At 44.2% G+C, this 12,500-nt stretch overlaps 3 protein-coding genes across 6 annotated transcripts in view; 1 reads left to right on the top strand and 2 right to left on the bottom strand.

The window, feature by feature from the left end:
- Positions 1-2,272: 2,272 nt before the first annotated feature.
- On the bottom strand, positions 2,273-4,674 carry rpl15 (ribosomal protein L15). Its single transcript, XM_035633612.2, has 3 exons — positions 4,462-4,674; positions 4,218-4,354; positions 2,273-2,623 (listed from the first exon to the last, which is right to left on the bottom strand). The coding sequence occupies exons 1-3, from the start codon at positions 4,631-4,633 to the stop codon at positions 2,318-2,320; spliced, it is 615 nt and encodes a 204-aa protein (XP_035489505.1). The 5' UTR covers positions 4,634-4,674; the 3' UTR covers positions 2,273-2,317.
- Positions 4,675-6,344: 1,670 nt separating this feature from the next.
- nkiras1 (NFKB inhibitor interacting Ras-like 1) lies at positions 6,345-10,967 on the top strand. Of its 2 annotated transcripts, none has more exons than XM_035633613.2 (4): positions 6,345-6,519; positions 6,761-6,861; positions 7,743-7,984; positions 8,219-10,967. In XM_035633613.2, exons 2-4 carry the CDS (start codon positions 6,768-6,770, stop codon positions 8,459-8,461), a joined length of 579 nt encoding a protein of 192 aa, XP_035489506.1. In that variant the 5' UTR covers positions 6,345-6,519; positions 6,761-6,767; the 3' UTR covers positions 8,462-10,967. The 2 variants fall into 2 exon arrangements, with proteins under 2 accessions (XP_035489506.1, XP_035489507.1); XM_035633614.2 differs by lacking the exon at positions 6,345-6,519 and adding an exon at positions 6,520-6,653.
- Positions 10,968-12,500, bottom strand: part of ube2e1 (ubiquitin-conjugating enzyme E2E 1) — a 12,635-nt gene continuing 11,102 nt past the window's right edge. For all 3 annotated transcript variants that reach the window (XM_047332055.1, XM_047332057.1, XM_047332056.1), the window contains exon 6: positions 10,968-11,482. In XM_047332055.1, the coding sequence (XP_047188011.1) occupies positions 11,385-11,482 (98 nt within the window). In that variant the 3' untranslated portion in view covers positions 10,968-11,384. The remainder of the gene's footprint in view (positions 11,483-12,500) is intronic.

Below are 12,500 nucleotides of genomic sequence, written 5' to 3'. Positions count from 1 at the left end.
CCATTACATCAAAGGGAAACAGAGATCTCCTTATTGGAAACACTCGATGATAATACTTGTGGGCCGCGTCTTCAGACGTGAGGATAACCCCCGCCATCCTCATGCCACCTGTCCCACAGCACAGAGGACGTGTTCCCGACGTCGTCCTCTGGTGTGGCGGGAGAGGTCTGTCACTGTAATAAAGACAAGGCAGGCGCCACAGTGTGAAGCACGCCGTTCGAGGAGAAAGGTGCAAGTGTTGATGCTATCATACCAATCACAAAATCCCAGACTGCCTTTGTAACACCCTTGGAAAAAATGGCTGACGGTTTAGAAATGGGTCAGCAGCTCCGAAGAACAAAAAGGGCCCGGATTAGGTTTCTCACAGCTACACCACGGCCTGGAGGGGAGTCAGCCAGCGGACGAGCAATCGGTTGAAGCAAAGGAGGTTTTTGGTGCCAAGTGTAACCAGACAGTGAGCTGGGGATTAGTCCGAGTAAACACCGTGAGGATTTCATGTGAGGAATATCGCTCCCTGCACTGTAAATGGCTGGAATTAGTTGGATGTAACGGAGAGAGACAGGCCACAGACAGCGGGGCAGATCCGGAGTTTGATGTCCTGGGTTGACTTTTTTTCTAACTGAGTGTCCAATCACATTACCTGGACATGTACCATTCTTCCAGTTGCATTCATCTGCTTGGCATCAAATCTTGATTTATTGAATGTGCTTACTGGGCCAGAGCAGAGGTTTGGGTTTATGCTTTCAGAGGAGGGGGTGCTGATAAAACACTAGTGAGTCATTATTGTTAAAATATTGTATTAGGTCTAATTGTGTAAATGTAAGTGGAACTAGTTGCAAGCATGAAAACAGTTATTTTTTTACTGTCACCTTGGTCTTGTTACTCTGTTCAATTTTTTGTAGTAGTGGAACCCAGGACTGCTCTTGTGGTCATGTTTTTACGTACTATCTCAATTTCCACCTCGCCCAGATGGCAGATGACAGGGAACTCTCCAGACTCCATTCATAACTTCATATATTAATGAAAGTATAGTTGTCGTTGTTTTTTAAAATAGTAATGAGGAGAGGACGTGGCAGGCTGCAAACCAGAGTCTACGAACGTCTCACAGAAATTGTTTTTGGTAATAAAATGCAAGATTGTCTATCAGAAACAAAGAGGTTTTGTATGTATACACACTGTACTGTACAAACCTTTTTAGGCACCTCAGATGTCTAAATTCTTGTTCATCATACTATCAGTAATTTGTAATATTCATTATACCTTCAGCAAAGCGCCTGATTTGTCCCGATTTCATTCTGCAGCAGGACAACGAGCCCAAACCGGTGTCAAGAGGAACTATCTTCAGGAACATGGAGGCCTGGAACACAGTCTGTGTGGATGATATTTGGTCAAAACAACCTACCTGGCCTACCTGACCTGACCTACCTACCAAATAATGGTTTGATTTGATTTTAAGATAAACGATGAATTTGAGCTTCAGCACATTCAAGTTGAAGTTAAATAATGGACATTGCAAGTGTCAAGTGCGATCTTTGAAGCAGGTTTACATCAATATATACGATCAATATATCATCACGTGTCGTCTTGTGTTTCCGTGTGAATCTGAGCTCAGAGGCTTCTGTTTACCTCTGCACACATCCTGTCGCATCCATCGGTGGCAAATCATCAATAAATGCCATTCTTCCAGTTCCGTTTGAGCCATACAGTACATGTTCAAGTCACAACAGAAGAAGGGTTTTGTTTCATCAATCTGTGGAACTTCGTCCTAGAACTGTATTTTTGTGAACTGCAGCCTGGTCCATTGGGTGTGCTCTCCCCTTGTCGACCTCCTGGAGAGCATTCTTGACCTACTGAGCTGGTTATTTTTAACATGCAAATTATTTTCTGCTCATCCTCAACACTTCCACCAGCTCATTGGCCCTTTTCGATTTTTCCTGTGTGCACCTGCTTTATTATAATGTACTCAACTGTTGCTTTTGGCAAAATCTTACATCTTCAATTGCATCACCACCTCTTTACTCCTCATACTGTCAGGTAACACCAACTCTCAATCAAGTCTGACCTGTGAGCGCAGGGTTAAATTACACTTCAACCTTTCCTGTTTGGGCACTCTGTGCTTCAGGAATAAATTATAAACTATTTTCACTTATTTACAATTGTGAAAAATTTAAGTGATTATCAGAGAATTCAAGATTCATGTATCTGATGATGTAAATAATGAGATTAAAGAAGCCAACATTCTAACAAGTGAATGAAACGCACAGACAGACTGTCACCATAAAAAGGATGTTTATTTCTTTAAATGTACAGACGTGCTCTAACGATAGCGATGCAGCTGCAGGGTGTTGCGTCTCTTCCAGGCGGCGCGGCGGGAGCCTCCGATGGTCAGGTGGAACTTGTGGCCCTTGCCCAGGCCGCGACTCTTCTTTCCTGCAGATGTCAGGCCACGCATCTCTCTGTGCTTGTGCACAGCCTTTGTGATCCATTGGGTGTCTGGGTTGCGTCTGATGGCCTTGTGGAAGGGGTCGATCAGAATCACCTCGAAGAACTTGTAGGTAGAGTCCTCGCCCACCCAGTAGGAGCTGAGCACTCGCAGGGCTCCGCAGTGACGGCCAGCACGCTCCTAGGAAATACAAATAGAAAAAGGCATAATTAGTGAAAGATTCTCTTGTCAAATCAATATTAAAATTCCTTCCTGTGCAATAAATGAAAACAAGGTAAATTGACACGTTAAAGCTTTAAGTGCAACTCTGTGCTTTGGCGTCTCCCGGTGGTAACAATACGTTTAACTCCAAAACCCAGAGATCCTACAAAAAGGTGATGATAGCAGTAAACTGCAGCTCTGTCACAAACATGATGAAAAGGGAAGAGAAGCATCTCAGCATCATTTAGAGGGAGAACAAAATCTTGAATCCAATCCCAATGAAAACATCTAATGTGTTAATCTGAGAACTGACAACTCCCTCATGACGAACAGAGACTAATTCAGTGCATTCATAGAGGCTCATTTATAATCGAATAGAGTATCAAAAGTAAGAGCCGCTGTATCGACAGCAACTGATTTTGATCTGATGTCTGCAGACAGGAGCTGACATCTGTACGTCCTGACTCATCAAAACAACAGTACAAACACGCTAATGATCCTCTTACATGCACAGACTATTGTACTGCGATGGCCTGATCAATGAGATGAGAGAAAACCTTCTGACAGGACTGCAGCCACGTGTCAAAGCCTTATCCTCATGCAGCCTCCATCTTTGTTGTCCACCCATAAAAGCTTTCACAAACAATGTGGATATGAATAACAAAAGACTGATAGAAGGTATTCTGACCTGTAGGAGGAAACAGGTGGAACATGGACAATGGTTCATGTCCAATCAAGTGTCTGTTGTAACCGCCAGTGAACCAGCTTGTACAAAACTAATACAACTAAATACAACGCAGCCATTTATATTGAGTTTCAGGTGTTGTGTACAGAATGCATCGAGTTGGAGACGCACCTGTTCACTGTGCATATTTGACTTGTCGTGGGAAAAGCACATGTTTAGAGATTCAATACTTCATTTCAGTGTTGATTAATAAGATGCCTTTTATTTATGTCTTCTGAATAAAATGTTAGAAATATATCCCTGAGTCTAAGGTGGCATCTTTATCTTCCTTCTTGTATCCGACCAAGAATCTACAGATCTTCAGTTTACCATCGTGACTGATGAGCCTGATTATCTGTTGATCGACTGAGTAACAACTAGCTGCAGTTCTAAAATTCAACAACTCAGTTTGGGTGTCAACACACTAAATCAAACCAGTAAGGATATTTACAAATCCAAACGGGTGTGCACTGTGTTATACCAGTACACACACAGACACGTGGGATATGACCCTTTGACCTATGCGTGTGCTGTACACAGGAAAACAAGTCAGGTGCCTTTAGATGAGCAATCCAAGGTATGGAAGTTTGTCAGGTGCACAACTGGATTCTAGGGTGTTTCAACATCTTTTAACCACCTTGTTAAATAAGAGCATTAGTCAAACCTGAGGCCTGAGTTCTCCAACTAAGAATTTTTTTCTTCATTATGCCGAACAAGCTAGCAGTTGTATTTTTTGTTGATGTGTATGAAACCATTTCAGGTGCAGTGCACTGAACATCCGGGTTCGTGTGAATCAATAACAGCACTGGTGTTTCTTCAGGCTTCAAAGCCACAGAGAAATGAGCGTACCTCAGCGGTGGACTGCAAGCTGCGGGCGAACTTGATCTGGTTGACGCCATGGTGCACTGGCTTGCCATAGGTGGCACCCTTGGGCACGGGGCGTTTGCGGCCTCCACGGCGCACGCGGATACGGTAGATTACGTAGCCTGTGAGAATCAAAACAAAAACACGATCAGCGGGCCTGGAGAACACGGGACGCAGCTTTCTCGATTCAGCAGGCGCACGCGTACAGAACCGACTCTGGATCACTCACCCTGCTTGGCCTTGTAACCCAGCCTACGGGCCTTGTCGGGTCTGGTGGGTCGAGGGGCACGGTGGAGGTTGGACAGCTGACGGTACTGCCAGCAGCGGACGCGGAGAAGGAAGCGCATCACATCGGACTGCTTCTTGCGCCACAACTCCTGCATATACCTATATGCTCCCATGTTGACTTATCTGTGGAAGGGAAAAGCAATCAGCCATGAGCAAAGTGTCCAATAACATGATGTGATTGACAGACACTGCGCAGGACCTGCAGGTCTGCACTTCAAGATGAAACAGTGAGGCTGCTTGCTAACTTTGAGGAAATTACACTCGAGCAGGTTTTTTAACAAAGCAGAGCGGAGCTCGGGTTTAAACACTACGGTGGCCTCGGAGGTCCTAGTCCATAAAAACGTGTTTCTCTCCGTTCGTGATGACACATGGTTGTGGATCACAGGGACTCCAGATATATGGAGGGGTGGATCCGTCCGGTTAAACTGAGGCAGCCACGGCCAGCGACCTCTTGAATAACGTATACACAGTGCAAAGAGACCCGGGGGTCTTTAATACAACTATACAGAGAAACATAACGAGTCCGTGCAGGTCGGGAAGCCTGACGAGAAAGGAAGCTAGCATGCTAATGTTAGCCGCGTAGCCCCACACTCCTCCACTCACCGTGTTGGCGACATTACGACAAAAACAATCACACCGCATTAGACAGAATTCATAAGGAGCAAAACGCGAACACTATTTAATTGTACTCGAACGTCGAGACATCGCGACAAAGACACGTTAGTTTCCCACGGCGGCGTCAATGGCTCCCGGCTCGACTGCACCGCAGCGCCATTAAAACAGGACAATAATCAGTGTTCTTAACAACATTAGTCAAAAAATAATCAAAGCATATGTGAAGTTAATGTGTCGCCAGTTAACCTCCTGAGTCGAACAGACCGATGAATGGATACAAAAGACGATTTTAATGGATTTCGTTTCGTGCAAAAGTACAGAAATACTCGCTTACATGATGGCGTACCAGCCGGAAAGAGAGAGCGTACGTACCCAGCATGCCTTATGAAAACGACAGTGACGCACTTCCGTTGTTTTGCTCATGGGAAATGTAGTTTTTGGCTCAACTGTTCGCATAGAAAAAAAGACGGTATATCACACATTTTATCATCATTTTTAATGATATTATGAATGATATTGATTGTTAAGGGTTCTTTATATTATACGGTAAATAAAACTAAACAGAAACCACACATAGAACAGAGGACACGAGTCATTTCATGGACTAAAGAAAATAGAAGCAATGAAAGCAGTTGAAACTAGTAAAGCGAAAGGATATTTAGTTTGTCTTATTTTCAGTAAATGATTACCCCGTGCTCTAATTCGTCTTAGATGGTTAAATTATCCGTGTATTGTATTTCTTTGTTTATGCATCGCTCATGTCTTCTCTATTATGTGTGTTATTTCAGAAGTTTGGATTGTATTATTGCATACTACTTGAAACAAAATTAAATGGAATACATTTCAATAATGTTATAATGAATACATATTTATAATAATTTGTATGATAAAAATGTATTAGTCGTCCCCCAAACCAAATTACTTATTTTTCTAATGTTAGTTTGAGGGTACAACACATAGTGTCTTTCAAATTTCAACACATAACACATAATACCCAGTAAAGTCTAGAGGCAAAATAAGCTCCATCAAAAATACTACAAATACAGCGATATAAAATCAGCCATAATACTAACATGAACAGAATCGATCAAATGTGCACGCGCAGATGTGTCACAGCTGTTTCGGTTATATTATTCCAAATGAAGCAGGAGACTGTTCTCAAAATACAAATCAAATCGTTGTCAGGAAACGCATCGTTTGGTCTGTCACGCATGCGCAGTGCCGGCCAGAGGCTTGTCACGGTGCTAGCAGGACAGGATGGAGGCGGTGGTCGAGATGCTCCACACCTGGTGACAGATCGCCTCACCCACTGTTCGAGGAAGGAGCTTCTACCTGAACGTGCCAGTGACTGAGGCGCTGTGTGTTCACCGCCGGACGGTTTCTGGTGCGTTCACCACACGGGGCAGAATGACGTGCTGCGGCTAAACTGTTAGCATGCTAGGCTAAACAACAACATCATGCCGTCACAGTCAGCTGGAGCTCGGTCAGAGTTGTCAGTCCTGCTGTTTGTCCGTGAAGGCAAGTGTCAGTGTTGACGTAATCTCAGCATGTGTGTGTGTGTGTGTGTGTGTGTGTGTGTGTGTGAACGACGGTGGCCCTTTTGTTTTTCTCTTCGTGCGTTGCAGGCTCGAGATGGGAAAAGGCTGTAAGGTCGTGGTGTGTGGCCACGCAGCAGTTGGCAAAACTGCCATCTTGGAGCAGCTGCTGTACGGAAATCACGCTGTAGGTGAGAAAATGTGCCTGGAGCTGGATTCATATCACATCCATTCACTGTGGGGGATCGATCTGTCTCAGGCCCTCGCCTGTACGGCCCCTGAGCAGGGGTGAGGTCGAATTGTCCTTCCTATCTATTGTTCCTATCTACTCTTCCTATCTACTGTTCCTTGACCTCAGTGGAAGACGTCATGAGGTCAAGGAAAGGTGTCAAGGAGGACTGATAGGACTGAGGAAAAGCAGACAGCTCAGAGAATCTGAGTCGACTTTCACTAAACCACGCCTACTACTATATCTCATATCCTTTCTCATAGGAAGCTCCAGTGTAACTTACGCTAAAGGAGGTAGGAAAGGAAGCACTGAAGCTCCTTTCCTATGCGTTCAGAGAATCTGAACTGCTCTTATCATGGCGGCTGATCAAATACTTCCGGGTCACTTTAAGATTTAGGAAACTTCAAGCACATTTGACAATTCGTCAATTGATTAAACCAGTATTAACTCGTCAGACCCTCGACATAAGATTGCGTGTTTGTATGATTGCCATTGACATGATATAACATGTTACATGTATGAACTAAAAAATCAAGCTTTCTTGTGGGACATTTCAAGTGCTGTTGGGGGCCCCCTGGTGGCCACGTGGGCCCTAAGCAGCCGCCTAGTTCGCTCATGCCCCAGGCCTGACTGCAGGTATACTGTGTAGTTGAGGGTGTTTTCAGGATATAAAGGACTTTCTTTCAGTCTGACGCTAATAATATAAGGTACTTTAATGCTGTTCAGTACTTCCCACTACAATTTGACTTCTATTTCAGATAATAATTCAGTTGGAATCCTGTTTTATTGCTGTGGTAATGGTTGGGTTTTCTGATTCGGTTGTGCTGTCCTGTGTTCTCCCAGGCTCCGAGTCCAGTGAGACGCAGGAGGACGTGTACGTGGCCTCGGTGGAAACTGACCGCGGCGTGAAGGAGCAGCTGAGGCTCTACGACACCAAGGGCCTGCACGACGGACAGGACCTCCCCAAGCACTATTACTCTGTGGCAGACGGCTTCGTGCTCGTCTACAGTGTCGACAGCGTGGAGTCTTTCAAGAGGGTGGATATTCTGAAGAAGGAAATAGACAAATCCAGAGATAAAAAAGAGGTTGACATTCTTCTTTGGTAACCGTTTGACCATTCATACAGTATGTGCTGTTACACTCCTTGTACTAAGCTTTGTCCTGAGATGTACTGCTGCGTATTACAGTTAAGGAGTTTGGAGAGTCACACATTGTTTTGTTGTTCTTCAGGCTTGATAACAAAGTAATCAGTTATACATCATCTTGTGTTATCTAATGTACCACGGCTTGAACTGGGTTTGGTTCCGCTGTGTCCTCAGGTGACGGTCGTAGTGCTGGGCAACAAGACGGACCTGCGGGAGCGCCGGCAGGTGGACCAGGAGGCGGCGCAGCAGTGGGCGCGAGGCGAGAAGGTGAAGCTGTGGGAGGTGAGCGTCACCGAGCGCAACTCGCTCATCGAGCCCTTCACCCAGCTGACCAGCCGCCTCACGCAGCCTCAGAGCAAATCCTCCTTCCCTCTGCCTGGGCGCAAGAGCAAGGGCACGCCATCCAACGACATGTGACGCGACGCGCCCCCCCCCCCCAACACACACACACTCCTCTCTGCTCCCGTTAGCGACAGGCTGCATTCACATCACATGGGGACAACTGGCAGGACAACGGGGATAGCCTTTAGCTTAGCAACATGACTTTTATTACTGCTGTGTCCATTCAACCACTTCACACACAGTCATTTACTCATAGACGACGTTCACATGATGAAGGAGCAGTTTATCGTTTGGTAATTCACTTATTGAGAGTCAGAGGAGAAGATAGTTCCTGTGTGTACACAGAGCTGGAGTGTGAATGTGTGATCCTAGAACAAAGAGAGGGCAGAGGACTGGATGCTGTAAAAAAAAAAAAAAACAGAAAAGAAATGTCCCCTAAAGCTTCTAAAGCTGACCAATGTACACTAGTTAATTAACAATGCACATGTTATCCAACACTTCTGTACAGCACGTCCGGCCGCAGGGCTACCAGCGCCGGTCGCCGAGCACAGGTTTTGGTGTTGTTGCACAAGCTCGATGGTAACCAGGCAACATCACAGTGGTGACAAGAAATTTAAGGACAGTAAAATATATACATTAATGTGGGCTCAGGTGGTAACTACATCTGCCTGTACAGAAAATAAAACCTGTGCTCACTAACCACATCTGGCAGCAGCTGGGGTCACTGAACCGAAGTGTTGGGCACAGACGGCAAACGTGCAGTGGCCACTTCACTGGGTACAACGTGCGCAGGTTAAAATGAACAACCCATAACTTCTACCCTCACAGAGTTTATAACATCCACTTCTTACTTACAACTGTTTTAACACCATCACCGAAATATATGATTGAATTTACACCTACAGTAGTGTCAACAATTTAAATGCTTTAGACATGAATGAAGGTAGATTTTTATGGCTGAGCAGTTGTTAGACTAATGGAAATAAAAACCAGGCGAGCAGCTTTTCTCCACTCGATGCTAAGCTAAGGCCAAACAAGTCCCGTCCCCTGCTCCATGCTTCACTTACAGACACGAGGGTTCTCATTATCGCCTCTCGCTCCGGGAGAGAAGTTAAACGCTGAACATCCCAACATGAGCACGTTTGTGGCCGTTCGTCTTTTCCAGCAGACGACAAACCAAAACCACAAATAAAATATCTCTAACCCAGGCTTATCAATACAGTGATCTCATCACTTTAGCCGATCCTAAAGAGAAAAAAACCCCAAACGTTAGCATTTTAGTACCAAAGATTTGAGATGACCCAAACACAGATGTTTACGTTTGACACCTTTCAGTTGTGCTGGTGGAACAATGTGCCACGTCCACTGCTCTTTTCACTGGACACGGGTAGTTCAAGTCCACAGGTCTATCTTATGTTAATACAATGTACATTTGAGGAGTTGGTACCCCCCCCCCCCCCTCATGGCGGATGAGGAGATCCCAATCCAAGGCTTCTATATAGACAAGAGCTGGAGGAGAGGGAACAAAATACAGTTCACTCACAATTTATTTATGCACTGAACAAACGACTCTTCAGGACCACAACAGACATGTTTAATGACTACAGCCACCTTGAACTCTATGAACATAGAATCGATGTAAGAAGTCGGATTCTCTCGTAAGCACTGACGCCATGAAAACCGCTTCCTTCAGTAGTTCGTAGACTTCAAGGGGCAGTAAGCGATTTTGGAGAAAGCTTTGATGTTGTTGATTTGTATTCTATTTTTTTTACTTCACTGGTCGGGGCTCGAACCAGCAGCCTCGAGGTCGGGAGACGGACGCGCTAACCCACAAGGCCAAACCCCTGAGTTTGCCTGGGACAGCGTCTGTCTCTAGCACGTCTGATAAGGTGTCGGGGAGGGATGTTTACAAACTGCACAGTGTTGTGTGGTCCACACCATTTTTGTTGGTTTTCAATTTACAGAGCCAGGACTGAGAACACCGTACCGACAGCTAGAGGACCACGAGGAAATATTCATTGAATTTACAAAAACTGTATTGGATTAAAGTCGCTTATTGCCCCTTTAACAGTATGTGTCAAATAGTTTTGTACCTGAAACGTTAATTCCCAACTGATGTGAACGCAGCATTAATCCGGCTTCGTGCAGTCTGTGTCAAACACTAAATATGGCTCCTCAGCAATAATGTTCACGGTACGACCTTTACTTTCATGTCTGACGTTAGCTGCTCTCCTGTGTCGTCCAGCCTTTATAATCCAATAGATACTAGTTAATGCTCTGTGTGTGTGTGTGTGTGTGTGTGTAAGAGAGAGAATGTGTGTAAGCCTTTTTAAGAGTAGAAATCAATGTTGAGGAAATATTTATTTTTTAACTAATTTATTCTTGTCACTTTAATGAGCGTCATTCCTTGATGAGGTGGTGAGATGATGTGATGGATGAGCTGCGCTGTTTTCTGTCCTCGATGTCCCGGAGTAAAAACCTCTCATGTGCTGCTAGTGGAACAGACTCTCTGCGGTCTCGCTAACCCCAAAACTCTTCTGTGCTCTAATCTGTCTTAAAATAAAAACCTCTTCATACTTAATCCTCTCAGAGATTTATTTCGGTGGTTGAATTGAATGTCTTATGTGTTTTCATCGACAACACAAATCCCTGCCAGTATCCAGCCACATCTAAACGTGTAAAGAGCAGGAGTTGGAGTTGGGAAGCAAACACTTTCATGAGAGAACGTGAGAGTTTACAGCGACTGTGGGAAACACGCTGTGACAAACTTCATCGGGCAGTTGAGTATTAACATCCGTCCTTCAAGCACAAGTTAAAGGGGAAGAAAGAGAAATTTGATTATATCTAGGCTGGAGATGACTTTAAAAAATGAAAACAACAACAGAAATACAGGAGTTAAGACTTATTTCTGAGATAAAAATACCCCCCACCCCACCCCCAAGTTCACTTCCCACTCATCCCCCGCTCATCCCAGCGGCGGCGGCGGCTGCTCTGGTGATCATGTGGCGTAGCGGTCACTCCACTGTTTGGCGATCCTGTCGTGTTCCGGTCTGTTGGTGGTGTACTGTGTGGCGATGCTTCCAACTAGAGGGTCGGCTGGGAACACAAACAACATCACATCACATTTGGATTATTGCTGCATTTGTTCCCTTCACTTGGTTCATTTTCTGTTCCAGAGTTTTCATGAGTCACACATTTCAAAAGTTACGTTTCTTTGTTTGTTTTGGCATTCAAGATCAAATAAGATTTAAAAATCTTAAAATTCAAATTGCAGGAGACTTGTGGGGGGGGGGGCATTTGACTTGTCATATTCTTAATAATTGATTTATTGCCCCCCCCCCAAAAAAGAAAGAAAATGTAGATATAAAGAATACATACATCCTTTCCCAACTTAGTTTTTTTGAAAATATCCGAGCAATATTTAGGAACTGAAATAGATACGTTAATAACACTTATTATTGTGTAAAACAAATTGAACAGCTCTTCAATCGTTTACATGACTTTCTGCTGTGACACAGTAACTGTTTCACACTAACATAGTAAGTATATTCTAGTATTCTTTGTCCAATTCATTTGCCAAAAAGAGAAAACACACAATTAACAAAGTTAAAGGTGAATCTGATTGATACCTTAATTTTTCAATTTCTTTACTTTTTTCCCCTCATTATTATTTTTGAATGTGGATGAATATCGACGGCTGCAAAAACTCTACTTCCCCACAACAGGAGTAAAACCCTTTATCACTACTTTTGGTATTATATATACTAAAATTAATCTTATTTCAGGAATGGAAACCATTTTTTCCTCTCGACTGAATCAGCGAACTGAATACTACTGAATACCAAAGAACTTCGTCACACTGATTCAAAACATCTTGTAAATCCATTATTGCCATAAAACAGACACTGATTTTATTGAATCTCAGTGTGTCTGTAGATCATCATTGTTCGATCCGACCACACAGACTAGTTTACAGGTAGAACGCTGCTATGCTGCAGTAACTCTGCACAGTAGAATAAAATGATTTACTGAAGGCTTTTCCTTAAACTGCTGCGTCTCCAGTCTGAGGACCTTAACCCGGTGATATAAGGCCACACGGGGCCCCCGAGGCTCT

The sequence above is a fragment of the Scophthalmus maximus genome, chromosome 5 (genome assembly GCF_022379125.1).
Source record: "Scophthalmus maximus strain ysfricsl-2021 chromosome 5, ASM2237912v1, whole genome shotgun sequence".
Classification (NCBI taxonomy): domain Eukaryota; kingdom Metazoa; phylum Chordata; class Actinopteri; order Pleuronectiformes; family Scophthalmidae; genus Scophthalmus; species Scophthalmus maximus.
Note: the sequence above shows the minus strand (reverse complement) of the source record. Positions and strands in the feature narration are given on the sequence as shown.